Consider the following 23,997-nt stretch of genomic DNA (forward strand, 5'->3'; position numbering starts at 1 on the left):
ATATATATATATATATAACCATGTATTTATATATTTGGAAGAGGCTTAATAAAGTCTTGTAAATTTTCATATTTTTTTCTCAAATTTGTAATACTTTAAAAAGTGTTTTTAATAATAAGCCCCCCCCCCCTTTTGTGATTGTAAACAAAAGCTTTAAATTATTCAAATAAATTATCTAAAAAGAGCATAAAATTTCCAGCCTTGTCTAGATTGTGCAATGTGACTCTGATGTCTTATAGCTGCATGCAAGGTGCACAGGATCTGTCCCATGAAGGTGGGACCTCTCCTGGGGTTTGTTGCAGAGCTGATGGGGGCGACACCCCCCATCCCCCTTTGTCACAGACACACCCTCCTCCCTACGGTTTCTCACTCCCCCCTTAGAGACAAAGCATGCTTTGTTAGTCTCTACACTCGGTTGCCTCAGAGATGGGAATTAAAGTGACGGCTCTAGAGGCAAGAGGTTCCCCTCTACCATCATCATTATTGCCGTCTTTCTCTGTTTCCCCAGCTACAGCAGGCAGGTAGACAGGCGACAAAGATGTCTCTCGCTTCTGTGCCGATGTCTGCCTCTGGGTTTAGAGCGAGACAGATGCGTGGTCTGAGAGAGAGAGAGTCAGCCGCAGTAAGGATGGATATTCTCGCAGTCCGGTCACGTAGAGAGGCCTTAGACTCCCATAGCCAATCGCATAACGGCATGGCGTCCATTTTGAAGTTCCCGCGAAGGAAAAAAAAAAGCGGTGGCAGACGCCCTGCTGCTCTCACTCGCAGATTAAAATGTAACGCAAACCATACAACAATTTTGCATTGAGATATAAATTCAAATAAAAAATTATGTTATGTAAAATATATATTACATTAAATAAAAAATATTTTCTTAAAATTTACTTGAGAAAAATCCTATTCAACAGGGTTCTCGTTAGATTTCTGAACTAAAATAATATAGATATTCTCAAAATTGCTTACAAAATATACATCTCATTTTGAGTAACATTAAGATGAATGTATAATTAATATAATTGTTTTATTTTGACACTTAATCCAAAGAAAATTATTCAGAAGCAATCTTTAATCAAAATCAAACGTCATCATGTTAATCAAGCCATTTAATTAATAATCATTTTTTCACTGAAGCACAATCAAAAGACACAAAGGCCTCCAGCACATTTCTACAATCGTAGATCCACCATAATGACACCTGGCGGTTGCTGTGGCATGCCCTCCCGTTGCATAATGAGGTTATAAGTGCAAAATCATTTAATGCCTGTGTCCTGCATCGGGGCAATTTAGCATTTGCGCTGAGACATTTGGGGCTTAAATAAGAAAAGCCCCTTACATAAGATTAGGACAATGGAAAGCTGCATTGTGTAGAGTAGGGGGGCACCTTTCCTCTAAAACGGAAGGTGGTGAGGGATGACAAAGAAGAGTATTGAGTTTTGGCGGTGGGTTTCTTTTTGGAGCAAATCCAGCCTCGTCGCAGAGGGGACAAAGCTCCCCCTCTGTGCCTCAACAGAGCCTCTAAAGGCACCGAGTTCCGCAGCTGCCTCCCGCTCCGCCCATTTGCCTCCCAAAATCTCTAATCCCCACTGAATGACCCCCCGAACTCCCTTTCCCTCTCTCATACACACACTACCACCTTGAGCCCACCAGACTAGTGATTCATTTCTCCTTCGTTCCCCGTCAGCTGTCGAAACGTTCCCTTCAACACACCGGCTGTATGCTCGTATTAATTGCAGCAGATCGGCCATGGCTAATTATCTTTGACCCCTTTAGCCTTGTAGGAGTACTGTGTGTCTATGCGTCGACTACGGGTTAGAGAGTGTACAATCGTGCACAGATATCTAAATGCAAGACTGCTATTTGATATATATCCAGAGATATTGTACAGCCTTTTTGATCATTTCTGGCACTAAAGCACAGGTTGTTAGAGCTGTTTGTGGGTCAGCTTTGGAGCTGAGGAGAACAGTTGTTCCTCAGGGGGACTCCTGAGATGGTCATGTGACCATGGCCTTCTAGAATTATTTAGCATGAGGACTAAGAGGGGTGCGGCCCATTGACCTTAACCAATTGTCACATTGATTTGATACCTTTGATACCTTTAATCATAAAAAAGAAATATATATATATACAGTCAAACCAAAATTTATTCAGACACCTTGAATATTTCATTCATTAATACAGTTTATTCACTATAGTTTAAAAAATAAAATATGACAAGATCTCAGATGTCAGATAACACTTGAGCAAAACATGGTCAGGTCAAAGTGTCTGAATAATTTTTGGTTCTAGATTTTTATAATTTTTACTGGTAGTTTTTTGGGTATAATATGTCACAGTTTACTTTATTTTGCTATTCTCACTTACATAAATGAACTATAGTGTCCCGCACACACTAGTAAAATATACAAAAAATATCAAAAACGTCTCTAAAATAATTTTTGAGTTGACTGTATGTGTGTAATATATATATATATATATATATATATATATATATATATATATATATATATATATATATATATATATATATATATATATATATATAGTTGAAAATATAAAATATATTTTTTGTATATTTTAAAGTTTAAATAATTAATTCAATATTCATATATATATATATATACAGCCAAACCAAAAATTATTCAGACACTAGATATAATTTTTTATATATTTTTACTAGTGGCTGCAGGACACTATAGTTCTTAAGTGTTATCTGACATAATTAAGAATAATTTTTTTTCTAACACAGTTTAACTCTGAGATCTTGTCATATTTTATTACCATTTTTTAAACTATAGTGAATAAACTGTATTGATGAATGAAATGTTCAAGGTGTCTGAATACATTTTGGTTTGACTGTATATAGGCTATATAATAGTTTTTTGTGTGTAATTTCTAGACTAGTAAAGTGAAAAAAAGATGCAGATTATAGTTTGCTATTCTTGTTGCAGCAAGGCTGTATGATGTTGCCTTTTCAGTCACATGAAACTTACGACCGCAGACACAAAGGAGATTGCTAATTGCTATTTTGCTGATTGCTAATTGCTATTTGCTTCTCAGCTATCGCCAAAGCCAAATGTTCCCCAAAACGTTTAGTTGATGCACCACTTGGGCTTTCCCAAAAAACTTCAAGCAAATAAGCAAGGATAAAACACCTAAAAAGATTGATCTTTCAGTCATTCCTGTTTGTCTTCTACTACTAAACTCTCAGTTTTCATGCCAAAACTTGAAGCAGAGGGGGGGAGATCCACACGTGCACTGAAGACTTCACAATCAGTGCTTTCAACCTTCGTACCCACTGTTTCACCTCCCTTGCCCACGCAGGGCAGGTGCAGGCAGAGGGGGCAGCTTTCAGAGCCTCCTTTGTCATGAAATGTTAGCACTATACTGCACAGGGTTTGCCTGGCCAGCTCCAGGAGCTCTATGCCAAATTTCAGGAAGGAGGATGAAAGCCAAGTCGATTGTGAAGACACCCACACCCTTTAACCGTAGAAACAAGCGTAATGCTTCTGTGTTCCTAACGGGGAGCTTCTTCATTCGGAGTGGCGTTTGCTAACTCCTGAAACTCCCTCAGCAGAGCTGAATAATGGTTCTGGTTACGTATGCATTTTGGCAGCCGCAGCAAAATGAAACTTCTCCTGACAGCCAGTGCTGATCGCATCCTTTTAGACATGAGCTGTAGGTTTACCTAAGGCAGCCTAAAGGGGCTTTGGAGCTGAATCCTAATTGTACAGCAAGTCAAGCGCCTCTCGGTTGTGTCTATAGAGCTGCACAAGCTGAGTGCTGACTGCTGTAGTGGTGACCTGAGGCAGTATCATGATTGTCTGTGCAGCAGGGATGCTCAGAATTCAATTGAGAACGTCTTTCAAATTCTTGTTCACTTTCTAAATTTGAATTGAATTTAAATCGAGGTAGCAAACAGGATGCACAACTGCAGTTCGAATTCAAATGTAAAGAAGTAGAATTAAAATAGAGCGTAGATTTCAACTAATTTTTAAAGAGGTGGTTGATTATGATTTCACTTTATTAACTTTAGTTAGCTTGTAATGTTGCTGTTGGACCATAAACAACATCTGCAAAGTTACGACGCTCAAAGTTTAATGCAAAGGGAGATATTTACTTTTAGAGAAATTGCCTTTTAAAGGGATAGTTCACCCAAAAATGAAAATTTGATGTTTATCTGCTTACCCCCAGTGCATCCAAGATGTAGGTGACTTTTTTTCTTCAGTCGAAGGCAAATTATGAGTTTTAACTGCAAGCGCTGCCCTCTGTCAGTCAAATAATAGCAGTGATTGGGAACTTGAACAATAAGAGTGAATAAAACTTGCTTAGACAAATCAAAATTAAACCCTGCGGCTCGTGACGACACATTAATGTCCTAAGAGACAAAACGATTGGTTTGTGCGAGAAACCGAACATTATTTATATAATTTTTACCTCTAATACACCACTATGTCCAACTTCGTTCAGCTTCCTGTTAGTGAGGTCAAAAAACGCGTTCTGGTGACAGAAGTGATGTCTCACCCATATACTTCAATGAGCGCGAGACATCACTTCCGCTGTCAAAGCGCGATCAGACCTCACTAACCGGAAGTTGAACGAAGTTGGACATAGTGGTGTATTAGAGGTTAAAAAATGATATAAATACTGTTCGGTTTCTCGCACAAACCGTTCGTTTCGTGTCTTAGGACATCAATGTGCCATCACGAGCCGCAGGGTTTAATTTGGATTTGTCTATGCAAGTTTTTTCGACTCTTATTGTTCAAGTTCCCAATCACTGCTATTGTTTGACTGACAGACGGCAGCGGTTGCAGTTAAAAATCATAATTTGAATCCTCTACATCTTGGATGCCCTGGGGGTAAGCAGATAAACATCAAATTTTCATTTTTGGGTGAACTATCCCTTTAAGGACTACAACCAACGGCTGGTAGGGACTACAACGACCTTCCAGTAACCATTTAGCAACGTCCATTTGCATTCTAAAACTTCTTCCTGAGTCTATCCATCAGTGTCCGACTCCGGTTTGAACAATGCAAGGCTGAACAACATGACTAACAATCATTAGATTCTCCAGCTTTGTTGTTGTTGAGCAACCGAAGCGTGAGCTTAAAGCTCCACCCTCTTCTGGAAAGTGGGCCGGGAGCAGCAGCTTATTTGCATTTAAAGGAACACACACAAATAGGGGCAAATTTGAAAAGCTATAATAAATGATCTGTGGGGTATTTTAAGCTGAAACTTCACAAACATGTTCTGGTGACACCTTCATTACATGACCCCTTTAAGTAGAAAAGCAAAACAAGACAATTGCAATAAATTTCAATATTGAATTGCAAATGAATTTGAACTACAGTAGAGTGCAACAACTGGGTTCTGGAAGTAAAAAATCCCATTCATTTTCTCCAAAGGGGAATTGATATTTAACAATAACTTATAAACCATTCAAGATAGACCTACTGTGAGTTAAGAGGTTGTTAATCAACAGTATATGCTTTTGTTGAAGCCATGTATTTTTTAAATAATTCTTTTTAACAACGGGCATCCTGGTGAGAATCTGTATTACCAATTTTTCTGCAAAGAAATCTGCAAACCAATCAGAGAACAGAAACAAGCAAATCACACCAAAAGAAACTTTTAGTGCCTGTCTACTCCCATGATGCACTGCAAATAACGTAATCATGTCAGTCTCCCTGTCAAACTAGTGTGTATATATATGCATATTTTTATATATATAATTCACATGTTTATATTTATCCATCATATTTAATTTGATTGTCATTCGCAATGCTTCATGGGATTATAGTTCTTTCCCTCACTGAAGCTGTTAAATACACAGTCCTTCTCTTTTTGTCTGATTTTCAACTTTTTTGCTTCAAATCAAAGCATTATGTTGTGATTCACTTCGTAGCTGCTTGGTTTGGCTCATGGCCTTGTCTCTTTAATGAAGACCCTATGGGAAAAATGCATGTAAAACATATTTCCGGAACCAAGGTTGCTGAAAATGCGGGTGAGCACTGTTGCATTTTTTTCAGTAAATTTTCTCTTCTGCTCATTCCAGTTCAAATTTCAGGTCAACTTGTGTGGTGTTGCCAAATAATTTCAGATTCACACTTTGAATTGAAAAGGAGACAATTCTTCAATTCAACCCCAACCGACTTTCAGAAGTGACGTGGCTGCTACCAGAGCACAGTTCTTGGACCGCCAGCTCTGCATTACACAAACGCCTTCTGTCTGCACATCTGCATGCACATGCGAGATCCATTCATATGTTGGCAGATGCATTCAGTTGCATGGTCATTTCAAACACTCTGTATTTCTGCACGAATGTTAGTATATTCTCATGGTGCTGAGAGCCTTAAAAGGGGGTGGGGGTGTCTCATTTTCAGGTTGACTTCTCCGGCCTTGCTTGGCTCCTTAACCCCATTGCCTCACTCGAATTCCAGCTGTACGAAATGGGGAACAGATTGTGTGCATGATGTAAAACGGCAGGCATTCTCTCGTTGCTATGGATAAGGTCAACTGTTGAGTAAACTCTAAGCAGATTAATACACATTATGAAAAGTAGAAAACTGAAAACATGAGACTGAAGAATAAAAACAGAAAGCTTTTCTGGTGGTCTCTTGTAGCAGACAAAGAAATAAAAGAAGTTAGTGGTAAAGGGTTACGATAAGGAGTGGGCTGGAAACTGAATCTTGGCTCAGGGTTCGGAGACACTGAAAACACTGATAAAGAACCAGAGCAGAAAGCTGGCCCTGGACCTTCAGGCCTCAGCGCCTCAATCGGCTCGGAAGAGATGACTCACAGGCCAGTGGAGGAGGCCCAGACCGAAGAGGACTTAGCAATTAGCAGTGCTTTTATACATGACAGCTTTGGAGGAAAGTGGCAGCGGGTTTGAATGTAGGTCTTGTTGTAGGTTGTTTGGGGCAGCCATGCCAGCTGACTCAATCCGCCTATCGTTCAGGCGGGCAATGTTTAGACATCTTTGATGGACAGCAGGCAAGCAGAGACAGGTGTGTGTTGGGCTCCGAGCACTTGTGTGGAACCCAATACCTCCACAGGGAGATGCGCTCAACGAGTTGAGGACACGGAATATTGGGGACGGGAAAAGCATTTGGATGTAGATTTAAGAAGGAAGTGTTTTGAGAGTGCCAAACAGGCTATGCTACGTTAGCATTCTGATATTCTAATATTAATGCCACGTTTTCCTGTTGCTCGCCATAATCTTCGCTTAAAATTAGATTTTTTGAGCTTTCGATTTTCTTTTTCAATCCTCCTCCACTCTCGTTAACTTGCACTTTATGGTTAGCAAAATGTGCTAATGTTGCTAGCGCACTGCTAAGCGTTTTTACTGAGATGCTTGGTTTAAATTCAACTCATTTTGCAAATTGAGCTCTTTTTGTTTAGTGTTTTCATATTGTCTCTCTCATGTTATATGGCACAGTGTCGATTTTACCAGTTACACTAGCTAGCCTGAATTTATTGAAGCTGCAACCATTCATACTGAAACATAAATAAAACTTTATTTTGCAGGGATGTGATTTTTTTCTGTATTTTTACGGATTTCTGTATTTTTAAATAAATACTATACAATTTTAGACCATACAATTTTTAGAGAAGTAAATCGGATGAAAAATAATTAATTATTATTAATATTATTATTAAATAATCATTTTTATTTTATAGTACACTACTAAAATTAAAACAGTAATGCATTTAATGGTTTCATTTTTAAAATTTAAATAATAATAAAAAATTATTATTATTATTATATAGTCATATAGAATAGAGAAAAACATCTTATTTTTGTCCTTAGCTGATGATCACATACCGGATTATGGAAACATTGCAATTTAGCATATTTTATATTTGAAAGGAACAAAACTCTTTAAGTAGACAAAACAGAGGGACTGATGGACATTTATCAAGTGTCCCAAGAGTTTCGCACCTCTTATGGGGCAGACTGGGAATGTGATGACAAAGGCATTGTGACACAACCTCTCCATCTTCTTGCTTAGTTTTCTCCTCTCTACAGCTTTCTTACAGCTGTATTATTCATACTAAAGGACGAAAAGAGGTGGAAAAGGGAACTTAATTGGGTTGTCCACGCTTTATGTACTGAATTATGGGAGCCAGTGGGTTACTCTCTTCTCTGTACCCTAATGTAGATGACCATCAGTGACTGGTTGAATCATTTGTGCAAGCCTGGAATTCACACCAGCTCCGGTTACCGCACGGCCTTTGGAGATTGCAAATGCGCCATGGGTTACCAGGCGGTGTATACTGAGTGTATGTGTGTGTTCAAGTGTGATAAAATTCCTGCTCTTGTAGCTTAATTCAAGCACATTTTGAAGTGAATTGATACATGGTGAATAATGAAGAGAGTTTTTGTGTAGGTGTGCGACAAGCAAACATTTCCGAACATAAGTGTATTAGTGCGTGTGCATGCTGACACGTGGGTCAGGCATTTTACTTGGGTTAGCGTGCTTTCAGTATAACAAGCTGTTATACGTGCGATGGATCTTCTTGTATTTGGCTGAGCAGTTGTTTGGTTGTAAACTGGACCAATATGCTAACTTAACATCCACAGGACCCTCTTGAGGATAAATGGTTTTGATAAATCTTCACAAACACAGATGCAATGGATTTGCAATGGAGTCCCAGTCCCAGTGTTCAATGCACATGACTAGAAACAATTAAAAATTCACATAATCCCTCTCAGGTGTGCGGAAGGTCTGACTGAAACCATAGTCTGTGTAGCACTTGAAATCATTTCAGCAGTAAATTCATTGGCTGCAAAGCAGGGTGGCCTCTAACAAGGAGCAAACACTAAAGCATCTATGGATTTTACACCTTCTCTCCGTTCCCCTTGCAAGGCATAGGCAACTGGTCTGTTTAAACGTCAGCAGCCGTAAATCAGGGACTGTAACTCTTTCGAAAAAAGATCTGCTGAAAATACCTTTTGATATTTTTATTAGAAGACATAACTCATGCCGCGATCGATGATGCAAATGCCAAAGTCGTGAGTGTTAAGTGAAATGCTGCTCAAGCTAGTTTGTTAAACTTTCGATTCGATGAGTTCACGTTGAGAGAGCTGTCTGTCAGAACCTGAGGTATTCGTCCAGTAATAACATCACATTCTTGTTTGAGTTTTACATTTGTATGCAACAGATTTATGATAGTAAATAGCTGGTTGTGATCTTCAGGGCTTAGGTTAGGAGTTTAAGAACCGAGTCACATAGGATAACAGACCCAAATGTCTTTTGAAAACGACCCGTTTTGGCAGTCGTGTCCCTTTCTTTCTTCTGTCCCTTGAGATTAACCATCTCCAAATGCAGTTCCCTCTTCAGAAATCTGCATAACACACCCGTGGAGTTGGCCTGGGCTGCCTCTTGAGTCATTTCCTCATCAACAGTGAGTCAGTGTCTAAACCCATGGACCTAGTCTTTATTTTTATTCATTTCATATGTGAAATGTAAGAAATATATCCGGTCTATCACTCGGTTACATTTTATATTTTAATTAGTTAAATGAAATGCCAATAATTATTCTGAATGATCACAAGATGTCATTTATATAATTATTTGCCCACAAATGAAGATAAATCAAAGACATTACATAACATTAAAAGGTTTGAAGCCATTTTTTTTAAAATTATTATTATTTCAAATAATAATAAAAAAAAGTTTTTTACTTTCAATGTATCAAATAATCTTGATTATTAATAGTATGATAATCCTGATCCTAAAATGGTTTCCATAAAAACTGTTTTCAACATTGATAATAATAATAAGAAATGTTTCTTGAGCAACAAATCAGAATATAGACACTTAAGACTGGAGAAATTATGCTAAAAATTCAGCTTTGCATGGCAGGAATAAATTACATTTAAAAATATATATATATTTTTACAGTGGTCATGTCAATTTTGAATTCTAATAATATTTCACGATATTATAGTTTTTACCTGATTTTAATCAAATAAATAGCAGCCTTGGTGATCATAAGAAAAAACAATTAAAAAACACTTACCGACTCCAAATGCTTGAACGGTAATGTAGGTGGGTTGAAAACAGTGATAAAAACAGATTATTCTGAATTTTAAGGGGACCATTTTTAAACCTTTTTTTAGTTGTTTTTAATTATTTTACGTTTCGTTTTTCATCATCTCGCACCACTTTGAAGAACATGTCTTGAGATCCTTGCACTCTTTTTTTTTAAATTCTATTCCATTCTTCCCATCTGCTTTTAAATGCAAGAACGCATGCTGTATGACTCAAAAACATCACGGAGGTTCTTAAAGCTTTTATTACTCTAATAATGAATTTTATGTGATGGTCAGGGGGCGTGACTAATTAATTTTTTATTACATTTCTTAAACTGACAGCCCTAAATATATCACATCTCACATCTAAAATGCACAGATTACAACAATCGAGGAAAATATCCTCTTTTAAGCTAAAGTGGAAAGCTCCCTGGAGCCTTTGAAACAGCGTTAGGCACCTGGCAGGAAAGTGTAGACCCCCCTTCCCATCTCCTACCTCTTTTTTCATTCTTCATCTTTCTTTTGGAGAGTTTAGTTTCTCTCTGAGTAATGTTACCCCCTCTTTCCTCTCTTTATTGGTGGGTTGGACATATTGAATAAAGAATCTCTTTTGCTTTCCCTTTTATCGCGTTCCCTTCCTCACTGTGCTTCTTTCTCACTCGCTGCCTGTTGTTTTGTCTCTTGCTCTCTCTTTGTCCCTCTGTGAGGTCTTGGAGGGTGTGCAAGAAGGTCTTGAGAGGGTGAGAGAGAACATTAGGGAAGAGATGAGGACAGGATCCCTGCCCAGGCCAGGCATCTCTTCAGCTGTTTGCACGACATGGGCCCCGTAACTATGACGACGTCACTATAGATGTGGGGGGCTGGGGGACGGCTTAGGTCAAACTGAGGAAAAAGGGGTGGACAAACCCAGCACTTCTCAATAAGAGTGACATCACTGAAGAGGAATTCACTCTTTCTTCCAGATCTTTTGTTATTCTTTGGAGACCCTTCTATCCTTCCTCTGCTGTTTAGAGAGGCTTGATGCATTGGAAAGGCAAAGCCGAACTGATTCAGGTTCGCTTAAAAATAAAAATTCTGTCATCATTTACTCATCCTCATGTTGCACTAAACCTGTATGACTTGCTTGTTTCTGTGGAAAACAAAAGAAAAGTTTTTTTGTTTGTTAGTTTAATCCATGCAATGAAAGTCAATGAGGCACAATGTTTTTTTTGGACCCCATTAACTTTCATTTTATCGACAAAAACCAGTTCAAAATAACTTTTAGTGTGTTCCACAGAAGAAAAGAAAGTCATAAAGGTTTGAAACAAAGACTGAATTCTCATTGTTGGGTGAACTATCCCTTTAAGAAGACTTGGAAAGCAAAATTCCCATCTGCCCTAGTGACTGCTTACATGGGTTAGTTTAGGCCCATAAAGAAACGTCTGGAACTGGAGCGTCCGTCCAGCCTGACAGACTATAAAATACCGGTTCAAATGGCAGAAAGAGATTTGAATGGAAACTCTTTCCGAATTTCCAGTCCCCATCTTTCTTCTTCCTCTTTACTGTTCATGATTACATAAGCACATGCAACACCCCGTCCTTTCTGTTTTAAAATAAAAACACATTACGTCATTAGCAGCTGCCCCACAATATTTTCAGGGTCTGCCAGTTGCTGTGGTGATGTGTCTTATGTCATATGCCTGGACTGGCACCCCTCCCAAACATTCATGTAGTTATTAACATAATAGTGCACACTGACACCAACAGGACCCAGGTGTCCCCTGTTTTAATTTGCCCATCTCTGCAGTCAACACTTCATCTTGTAGTGGGTGCTTCATGCTGAAACAATGACCCATGTGCTCCTGTGGGACTCGTACGTGGAGGCTGCAATCAGCCGCTCTTTGATGGGCGGACAGGAAAATACGAGTCACTGAGGAAGGGAGATGGCTAGTTTTTTTATTCCCCCCACCTCCCCAACTCATTCTTCCTCTCGCTCTTGTCCCCCCCCCCCCCCCCACACTTTTTTTCTTTCTCCTAACACCAAAGCCAGGAAACATCTGTAACCTCGTCCATGGGCAGGGTTGTATGTTCATTAAATCTCTAAGGCCGCTGTTGGAGTCTTTGGAGGGAGGCAATCAGGAAGCTTGTCAAAATTTGCTCGCACTGAGATACAGTTTAAAGACATTTCTTGGACAAGCCTGTACGGTGTATCTTCTGAAAGATTCTCCATGTGTCCCGGCAGCTGGTCTCGTTTGTCATGTGGTACGCAGCAGTTTAATTGGTTATTAAGCCTCCTGTGGTCTTTTCTATGGGTTCAGAGCCCAATCTGAATCTTGTCAATCAATGGACCGATCCATCTTGCAGCTTTGGTGTTGTGGGACTTGTGATCAGCATTTGTGATCTCCATGACAGTGCACTATTCTCCCAGTGGACAAGCACTGGACATCTGGTTTGGGAAGCATTTAGTGCTTTAAACCTGCTAATGAATTTTTTTTATCATTATTATTAAACAAAAATAATTCAACAAATTCGTCTCTCCCCTGTCATTCTGTTATGCTATTTATGCTGCAGAGTGTCCGTGTTTTATGTCCGAACGCCGGTTCAGTATTGGCCGAATGCGTGTGATGCTGACACAGGAGCCGGCCAATCCTGAGCCGGCGTTCTTATATAGAACGTGGGAGCTCTGCAACGTAAAAAGCGTAGCAGAAAGACAGCGGAGAGATGAATTTGCGCAAAAAAGTATTTCATAACATTAAGGTTGAACCACTGTAGTCACGGTGACTATTTTAACCCTTAAATGCATGACTGTTTCGCCAATCATTCTTGCATATTCGGGTCTTTATCGATCTATATCTAACACTGATGGATTTCTACCTGTTGCGATAATATAAAACTCCTCTGATATTAAAGTAACAATTACAGAAGAATAAAATAAAGCATATTTTGTTACCTTTTGGAGCTTGAAAGTGCTCCGTTTGAGCAGATGTTTTATGCCATCATCACTGTCCTCGTCAGAGCTCATTTCCCAGTAAATTCAGCATATAATGGGCTATTTTTATATTTGAGGTCACGAATATGAGCCCATTCGCGAACGTATTCTCAAAACTACATAATTTTCAACATCTTCACCAGATCCATCCAGTAACAGTTACAGTCATATTTTATTGCGTTCAGTACATGCTCTGCAATAAATCGCTGAGCCATTTCATGTTTTTCTTATTATTTCGTTTTCTGTCACTTCAGCATTGTGTATCAGACATTGCCACCTTGTGGAATAAAGGTGAATTCCACTTATTCCGTCATCTAAGATTTAATTATTGTTGTGCAGAAAAAATATATGTACACTCATACACACCTCGGGTCGTTAGCGACCCTATACAATTTTTACAAAAAATAAATACAAAAATACAAAAAATTCTTTATAATGAATTGATTGAGGAATACCAAGAAGGTTGATGTCTAAGTTTAAAAAATGAATGAGGAGGAGGGTATTGAATGACATCCCGGGTCACTAAAGACCCGAGGTATGCATTTAAGGGTTAACAAATGTTTTTACTAGTTTTCCAGACCTTGAATGTGGTAATTTCGTTGCTTTCAATGGAGGAAAAAAAAGCCCCTCGGATTTCATCAAAATATCTTAATTTGTGTTCTAGTCTTATAGGTTTGAAACGACATGACGGTGAGTAATTAATGACAGAAATTTCATTTTTGGGTGAACTAACCCTTTTAAAAAAACACCTTATCGGGGGGAATTGGTTATGGCATCATTTTCAAAAGTACCTATCATCCTGACAGCAGTTTGCGGCAACACTGACTCTTCATCCGTGGCAGCAGCAGCAGCAGCGCTCTGAGGAGAGATTAGAGGGTGTTCACACAGGACGCTTTCTCTTTTTCAAACAGCTAGACAGAGCTGGAACAAGGCGATGTCTTGTGACACGTTTCTGCTAGACTATTTTTAACCTGACACACCTTAAAAATTATGCCTGGCTATGCATGTCTGTACATAGACCAACAAAATAATGCAGATCTACCCTCTTCTTTCCACCTTCCTTGAGTACTACTAAGATTTATATGTGTAGTGCTTGAGTAAACAAACTGATCAAAATATCCATCCATGTAGATAATTGGCAGGATATAGGCATTACCTCATATTGCTGCACTAGTATTTACCAGGTTTAATTGCCTCTTTTTTAATGAGCTAACATTACATTCCATACAGTACATGTTCATGTTTTGTACATGCTCATGTGGTTTTGTTTAGTGGCCCTTATAGACTTCCATTGTCTGTTGCTGCAAGTCATGATGGAGTTGTTCTTTAGAACAGCCTTCCAGACACTCCATCACTCAAGCAACTACAGAAAACAGGCCCTCAACCCCTCCTCTGTTTTACATGCTTTTGGGAAAAAAAGATTGCCATTCCTGTGAAGAAAGATAGGATAGCCTGTGCAATAATAATAATAATAATGTTCTCAATAGCTAAATCACCAAAGAGAAGCTCCATCTAGCATCAAGAACAAGGAATGAATGACTCATCATCTTAACAACTGTATAAAAACTACTTAGTATAAAAGTGTACAGAGCCAAGTAGGCATTCCCTAGGCAACTATATAAACTCCTCCGCACTGCCCAATACCTTTTCTTAGTTGTAACTCTTGGTCTGCTCTGGAAGCTGATTGTGTTTCCTTTAATGCTACTAGCACAAATCTCACACTTATTCTAAAATCAAATGATGATTAATAGGTTTGTTAGATAGTCTCTGGCCTCTGTGTCTATATGGATGGAGACCAAACCCTTAATTTCAGAAGCAGCACAGTGACTCACAGGGCCTGTATTCTAAATCTAAATCTAAATCTAAATCTAAATCTGAATCTAAATTTTAAACTACCACCTGCGCAACTAGCATTCATTCTCTATGTACTTCGGCTATGCAGGAAAAATATATCTCTATTTTTTATCCTTTTCATGATATATATATATATGGAAGAATTTTAAAAATGTTAAAAATGTATGTACACTGTAAAAAAAGTCCCAGTAAAATTTACGGTAAAAAACCGGCAGCTGTGGTTGCCAGAACTTTACCGTAAAAAATACAGTAGCAATGTAAAAAAAATCTGTTAAATTTACGGTAAAATAACATATTTCATTAACTGATATAATGTTAATTTACCAACCTAATGAAGTACTAATATCTGTTTTGTACCTTTATAATACACTAGCAATCACCAAACACAGTGGTGATAAGAGTCACATGATGAATCAAAGTTCATCACAAGCTGAGAAGGACAACACTAACATATAGAAGGAGCACACAGTGTCATTCACACACATACTAAACACCATCATGGTAACATGCATGAAATTTTAAAAATGCAATAAACATTAATTTAACAACATTAGATGTAACATAAAACCCTAATGTACATAACTGATTAGAAAAAAATGGGAAAAAATAAGAGGAAACAGAGTTATTTCAAAGAAAATATATCAAATGTGAAGTGTCACACAAGGAATTGTGGGAATGTCAATTTACGTTTTTTCACTGTAAATTTTACAATGAATTGTTATTTTTCACTTCCAAAAACTGAATTTAACGGTATTTTACTGTAAAATTACATTAAATGTACCGTTAGATGTATTACAGTTATTCACCATATATGGTACGGAAACTTTCTGTAAACCAATTGACAGTTTTTCACCGTAGCATTTTTACAGTCTTTTACTGTTAAAATCACGGTCATTTTTTACAGTGTAATGTAATAAAATATTATCTGTAATATTATTTAATATAATTAGAAGCCAGAACAATCAACATTAATATTTTGAATGCTCTTGAAAGCCTTTTCTGCTCACCAATGCTGCATTTATTTGATCAAAAATTATGTAAAAACAGTAATATAGTGAAATATTACACTAATATAATTTGAAGATGTAATTAATTCCTGTGATGCAAAGCTGAATTTTTTAGCATCATTACTGCAGTCTTTAGTCACATGTTCGTTCATACATTAAACTAATATGCTGATTTGGTGCTCAAGAAACACTTCTTCTTATTATTATTCTGTTATTATATTATTCTGATGAAAATGTTTGTACTACACGATTGTTTGATGAATAGAAAGTTCAAAAGAACCATGCATTTGTATCAATGTAAAAGTCTTTACAGTCACTTTGATCAGAATGTAATGCATCCTTTTGTTTAAAAAATATATGCTCCAGTCCAGTTTTTGTTTGATCCGTTCTCTCTCATTTAATAAGTAAATTTTATATTGTCAACCAAATAATATAAAATATATTGTGTATACTGTACATATAGTATTGGCCAGCCCTATGTGCTGTGTCTTAATGAGGAGGCAGAGAGCTGCTGAGGGGGGTGTTTATGTGTTTGGATGGGTGGTAAAGCAAACTGCCCATCACTTTCAATGAGCTTCATAGGCAGAAACTTAAACGTGTGTCAGAAAGTGTCCCTTCCGTTTGCAAGAGGGAAGAAGATCCTCAGTGACCTCTTTCTAAACCCCCCACCCCTTTCCCATATCCCGCTGAGTACACAACAGACACATCACAACCTCTCCAGGAACTCTTCATCCAGACAGTCAACACATCACATAAGCTTTCTGCTTGTGTACAGCTATTTGGTATTTAACAACCATTTAATGGTCATTGTGTGTGTATACGGTATATATATATATATATATACACCATAAACTTACAAATGTTTCAGAACTAGTTCTCCATCTCTGACAGTTGTTTGACTGGTGTTGTCCACAACCAACCCCCCCTCGTCTCCCTGCCAAAACAATGGTGATCTCTGCTCTAATAATCTACCACCCCGATTGGTCCGTCACAGATTACTCTTGGGCCGCCAGCTGTCAGGAGCTCAGCAAAGCTTTTTTTCCATTTCTTTTTTGTAAGATCACATCCATGATCCTGAGATTCCTCAATTTGTGCGTATTAACACGGCTTCATATAGCTAGTCTGGGACAGAACCCAATTATTTTCATGCTAGTAAACAATAGAAGGTTAAAGGAAACCGGAAAACCCTACTGCGCCGTGCCGATAAGGCCCGATTCGCTTCCCAGCCTCTCGGGAGCCAAAAGATCCTGGCTTCGGATCAGTCTGCTTTCATTTTTTTCCCTCTTGCCTTCTACTTCAGGCTTTTGTTTTATTTCAGAATCTGAATGGCAATGTTTAACTGCCTCACTTATGGTGCAATGTGATTTTGTGTGGGTTTTGTAGGATAAATATCCCAGAAGCACTCTTTCAGGCAAAATGTTATAGTGTATAAGGATTAGTAACCAATCAGAGAACTGCAGTCGGCTAATTCCTTTAGAGTCTGCACCGAAACACAGTTAAACAATGGTGATTGTATGTGTGTGCATGCACTGAACATCCTCATGTTTTGCAGGAGAGATGGTGGAATTAGAGTTGAAACGCCGATATTGTATCAGAATTAATTGAAAGTGGAGACTTTGGGGCGTCTAATGGAAGGCTTTCTGTGAATAGGCTGCCAAAAATAGTAGCATTGCCAGGCGACTGTTATTGCAGCTGCTCCCATAACTTAAGTCTGCATGTACATAGATCCATGGTATTTACATGGGCAGATGCTCTAATGCTGCTTGTTTGACTCCTAACACAATGTCTGTAGTCTCTAGTGTAATGTGATTGATAGCCCAATGACTGACGGGTTCACTCTATGATAACACATACTACTCTGATATGCTGTGCCTGTCATACAAACAATGCTCTATAATATTATATGATTTGGTTGAGTAAAAACAGAAAGTAATGAACAGCCATTTCTGATTTTGTCAGCTGATGATATTTTATGTCACTTCTACGTAAGGAAAAAAGTATTCCATTGCAGTTTCAGCTCCAAACACCATCAATCGCAAGAACATGCTGTACGGCCTCAGTCTCACGCCAGCAGCCGTAAAATAACTTTGGGTTACTGCAGAAATGGGTTCATATATAATTCTATTGAGGTGATTTTATTACATTTAATTTTTTTGATGACATGGCAATCATCTTGGACTTGTTACGCACTGACATTACTAATTTAATCTGTTAGAGAAAGCATTCGAGAATAAGTATTTTTTGGCTGGTCATGTGATCTTAATATGGCTGCTCCAATGAGGCAACCTGAACTAATGTTTCCTTTAAAAAAACATTTTTAAAAACAATTATTCACATTTGAATGAGGAAAAAACATGCTCCTTTGGCCCTCACCTCATCACAGCACTGCGATTTTATTAATCATTTTACAGGACAACATCTGTAAATCACAGTGAGGTTAAACTGGAGTTCTCTTTGTGTGTGTCTTTCAGGAACAACAGAGCGTGTCTGCTTGATCCAGGGCACTGTAGAGGCACTGAATAGCGTCCATGACTTCATCGCGGAGAAGGTGCGGGAGATGCCGCAGAGCGCTCAGAAAACAGAGCCAGTTAGTATACTTCAGCCACAGACCACAGTCAATCCTGACCGTGTCAAACAGGTGAGGCTTCACTTCCTTTAACTCGCCCCATTTCCTGTTTCTTTCCATTTCCAGTTTCCTCTATATCCTTGCTGAATTGCAGAGCACATGTACTAGATTGTGAACTTCCTTTTTATTTATTCTATATTTATATCAGTTGTTTTTTCGCACTTCTTTTTTTGATCTTATTCCCATTTGATAAGTTATAATAGAAAGCACAAGCAAACAGACCTATGAATATAGCCACAGAATGAAATGAAGTGTGAGGAGGGACATTTTGATTATATCATCCCTTCTAATAAACTGTTAACTCAGTCAAACAGGCCCCACTTGGTTTGGCCTTTGCATTACACAAGCAAACAAACTCTCGAAGATTCTGAGTGTGTTCCAATTAGACAAGTCATTGATTGTGTACCGGCTATCTGTTTAGGAGATTATCGCCACCGGTCACTCCATTATTATGGTCCATTGATCTGCTGGGCTTCTGCATTGTTGTCATCCACATCAATGATTCTTCTCCTTTATTTATCAGTTGCTTAATTAAATCACCCTTAGGACAAAGAGAGAGAGTTGGCTGTCTTCATGAATAATTTACGACCGTTTTCTGTTCTTAATTTTTAGTTAAGCCTGTCCATTAAGGAAGTTTCTTCTTTGTGCTTATTGAGCAGTTTCTGTGAATACAGCACCATAACCTGAATTCCTAGAACATAAGTCCAAGACGCTTACCCCTGCAGAGTTACCGACCTAATTTTTTATGCATGTAATTATAGGGCTTATCAGCGGAGCAACACATCTCACTTAAGTGCACACTATTGTCTCTGCTGGGACAGCATCACTGCATTCTGCTGCACTCTCTGCAATATGACAAACTATATTTGTATGATATATACATACAGGGATGCAGAGAGATTAGATTCTGGTGATATATTAAAAATGTGCAATATGAGAATGTACAGTTGAGCCATAACTGACTGTCCTTGAAAAAGTTGATCAAACTGTTGATAGGCATTAATACTTCAATTCAACATATGTTTTAGCTATATGATTAAATGTTATAATGAATTTTTTTTTTTTTCACTAAATATGGTAAATAAAATGATTCCATATTTAATGAATTTTGGTATACAATATTTTATTATTTATTTAAATGTATATTCATTTATTTTTATATATTATAAATTACAGCATGATGTTTATTTTTTTAATTTTACAATGACATATTCAGTTGTATAATGAAATATTTAACAAATAAAGTTTATTCCAAAATATATATAAGCAATACCTTTTTGCTTTTATAAAACGGTTACTACACAATACAAATATTAAAGCCAGAAATATGTATCAATGCAACTTGAATGAAAACTTTTTCTAAAAGGCTTCCTTCCGCCGGAAAAATTCCGTGACCGTGAACAGCAACAGAAGTTACATTATTACGCCATTAGATGGCGGCAAAGACTCTCTTTATGAGCGTGTCATTCAGTAGCGAAGACATTTATACTGAAAAGAATGAATTGTTGTGAACACAGAACAAGACGCAACCGACAAATGCTTTGACTAGCGCTGTCAGTCACGGAAATCCCCTAAACTGTTAAAAGGACAAGATAATACATCGGACATTTAAACAGATTTTTTATCATGAACATAGGACTGACCTGAAGGAAAATGCTAAATCTGAATGCAGGTAATAAACTCGCTCACACAGTCTCTTTCTCACAATACTCTTCTACATAATACAGTAAGCTTCAATGAACAATATCAATTGAGAACATACAGTTTACGTTGCTAAGAGTGGTTGCTAAGGGTGTTGTGTACTGATACACAGAATCGTTGGGTGAAGCGGTCATAGCTGTGTTTTATCGTAAACACAGCTATTGACCAATCAGATTCAAGGACAGGAACACTAACCATTTTATAATATGTATATATATATATATATATATATATAGAGAGAGAGAGAGAGAGAGAGAGAGATATTTATAAGGGGTGTAATGGTCCAAGTATTCGTCCTGAACTGTACAGTTCAGTTCATGCAGACAATGAATATATTCAGTCACAGGTGAGCCACACTTCAGTTCAGAAGGGGGTGACTGCAGTAATGCAACAATGTTTGCTAACCACCACAATAGGAAAAAGTGCAGAAGAAGAAGAACAGAAAATCTAGATGTGTAATCTCTCAACCAGTGTTTCAATTCTGAAAAGACATAAATAAAACAGCTTGAGAATAATATCTCATGTACCATTACATTTACCTCAGGCAAGTCATTTAGTGTCCACAGCATGTTAATTCACTAAAGAAATTAACTCCAGAGGGGAGCATTTCAGTAAGTATATGCACTATATTAGCTTATATATCCATTCATTATATTTAATTTACCTGTTAATAATGTATTAATTATTTAATATGTTTAAATAAATTCGTCATGAAAAGTTATTACAGTAACTGTGTAAATTATTATATGAATTGGAGTAATAATTTTATAATTAGATTTAGAAGTTAATGCAAAACCTGCCTTATGTGCAATTTACATTTTTTTTTGTTTGAGTGTTGATTATTATATCTAAAAATAAATAGCAACTGAATTTAATAGTTTAGGCTCTTTTGTTATTTGTAACCTTTAATATCATAGTAATGTGCAATAAAAGGCTCCTTGTATATAGTTTACAGCATTAGCTGATTTTATCTTTAACAAAATGTTAATTATAATTGAATTTATTTAAAGGGAGAGACACAATTTGTTCAATAAACCACTGTTTAGTAAAAAAAGTAGGGAAAAAAGCCATTTTATGTTTAGTTTTCTCCCCGCTGCTGTACCGAACGCGTACTGTACTGTGACTTCAATACCGAGGTACGAACCGAACCATCATTTTTGTGTACCGTTACAACCCTAAAACATATGTGTAATTCATTAATTCATTATATATTTTATGTCAGTATTTTGTTTATATTTATTTCATTTGGCATCTCACTTTTTGCTAGTCAGAATTTTGCCAATGCCAGTCCAGTTTAGGCCACAGTGAGTTGTCATATGATCTTGCATTGCCTTTGCGTTCTTTTCCAATTGTCATCACACGTGCGGCTGTCGTGTGGCATGTATCTCATTGCAGTACACACTGATTGAGAGATAGAGGGCAAGAATTAAAGTCATATTAACCAACAGCTGCTGATTTCGGGTCAGGAACGTCAACCGCTGAGCCTGCAACCAAATGGTCAGGGCAGGAGTGTGGCTGACACCTAACTTAATCCACCCGCCCTTCCACACACACCCATCGGCACAGGAAATCAATCTGATCATCTAGATGGCTCATTGTTATGGACTTCTCATTGTTTCAGACAGAGTTTAACTAAACTCAAATGTTGAATTGCCAGCCTTCAGTGGCTTCCTCTTGTCAGCACAGGTTTCCTCTGCCTGCTTCCCACATCCTGTTTTTTCCTATCTACAAAGGAAATGGATCATTAATGCACAGGAATGCGAGAGTCCCTCATGTTGTCTATAGGTGGACACAGTTGGGCATTTTCGTCGCTGGCAGATACTGTATATATGCGAGCAAAATGATGCACTTACTGCACACCCAAACAAATCAATCTCATTGTAATTTATTCAACTGAAAATCTTTAGTACTGCATATTACAATAATTCACTAAGCAATAAAGAGAAAAGAAACGCATATTCTGGACTTTCATTAAAGATCAGCTACAAGATTACTTTTGAAGCTTATTCACATAGTATTTATGAATATTTTGATTTGGCACTGGAACTCCTGCTTCGCTAACAATTTCTCTGTAATCTCTATTTCTACATCAAAGAGAAAAGAAGGATTTTCTCCATGCATCACTGGCCTTTTCCATAATAACCCACAGCTTTACTTCTATTATATTGATCAGTGGGATTGCCTTAAGTGGCTGTGCTGTTTCAAACCATCCTTTCCCTTCACGACACCACCAAAGCCAGCCTATTTAATTATCCTGCATCGTGAATCTAATAAAAGTTCTCATTGGAGCACTACGCCGCACACACACATAGACAGCCAAGCGAAACACTGCTGTGTTCCCTGCTCATCTCCTAAATTAAAAGCGACATCAGGAAAATTGCTATAACGTCTAAAATTGAAAACAAACAAAAAAAAACCTCTCTCTCACCCGATAGCCCAACCTTCCCTCCCCTCCCTGCTCCGGTCTCTGGAGGGATGGTGACTGGCTAAAATATTTTATGCCTTTTTTAACCTTCAAATCCATCAGCCTGCCAGGAAAAAGGTCACTGTCTCTCCACGGAGTATCGATCTCATTTCCAGAAGAGCCAATGGAGAGGGAGAATCTTACACAACATTGGTTGTTGGACAAGGAAGTACATCCTCTAATGCCGGGCTCAAATCTCTTTTGGGTGAAAGAAAGGACAGATGCTGTCTGTGTTGTGTGTCTTTAGTATTTGCAGACTGGCAGTTTTGTTTGTTTATACAGTCACAGCGTGTTTGTGAAAAGCATGTGTAGATCTTACGCATACTACCTTACGATTTTTACAGGGTTCTCGCAGTCATAGAATGTATGGACATATCAGGGAATTATGGTTTCCAGGTCTTGGAAAATCATGTTGTTGTTTTTTTCATTTATATAAAATAAAATATTTAATTGGCTAAAATGTTTTTTTTATGAATGTAATTCACAATTTTTCTTTTAGTTTTATTCACATTTAAACATTCTTTGTGATTGCAATAACTAATAATTTCAAGAGTTATTGCATTCACAAATTGCACTCAAATACCAAGCCAAATCTACATTAACTCTAATTAACTTGAGGCCCATTCAAACCAAGAACGATAACTATAAAGATAAAGATAACGATAAAGATATAGTTCTAAATATAATTCTAAATATAAAAGAATAGCACTGTCCACTTCACAACTATAACAATAACGATATAGAGAAACGATATCATTAGGATCACTTTTAGAACGATAAAACACTGACAGCCAATCAGATTCCATTCTAATTTAAGGGCTCACGCATTGACAACATTGCGGAGAGGTTAATCGCCAAGGTCCAGAAAAAGCCACCACTGTTTGACAAGTCAAATCCCCTTTTCAAGTATACTTTAAAGAAAATGGATACATGGAAAACAATCCGTCATACCCACGGAATAAATGGTGAGAAGTATTAATGATTATGCTTGGCTAGCAAACAGTGTAATATAAAATAACCTCAGGTATCCAGCGCTAGTTTCGACAACATTGTCTAGCTTCCTTTAAAGTCTAGGCGTTGTTTTTATTCCACTATATTGAATTTGTCAGCTAAATTCTCTGTTAGATTAGATCGATTACACTAGCTATTCACTCGAAACATAGCATGCTGAGGACATCTGCTGGTTAAAGGCTTGTAAATCCAACAAGAACATGATGTACACACTTTGAAACCGCAGCGTGAGCTTAGAATAAACAGACTGTTATTGTTCGTTGGTGTGGACGCAAATATAGTTATCGTTACAGTTATCTTTATAGTTATCGTTCTTGGTGTGAACAGGC

General features: G+C 37.7%; 1 protein-coding gene across 2 annotated transcripts in view; it reads left to right on the forward strand.

Annotated features, from left to right (window-relative positions):
• The window catches only part of nova2 (NOVA alternative splicing regulator 2), a 61,751-nt gene that overhangs the window by 19,686 nt on the left and 18,068 nt on the right, over positions 1–23,997 (forward strand). For both annotated transcript variants that reach the window (XM_067365595.1, XM_067365596.1), the window contains one exon: positions 18,338–18,504. In XM_067365595.1, coding sequence (XP_067221696.1) covers positions 18,338–18,504 — 167 coding nt within the window. The remainder of the gene's footprint in view (positions 1–18,337; positions 18,505–23,997) is intronic.

Source organism: Chanodichthys erythropterus, chromosome 17 (assembly GCF_024489055.1).
Source record: "Chanodichthys erythropterus isolate Z2021 chromosome 17, ASM2448905v1, whole genome shotgun sequence".
NCBI lineage: Eukaryota > Metazoa > Chordata > Actinopteri > Cypriniformes > Xenocyprididae > Chanodichthys > Chanodichthys erythropterus.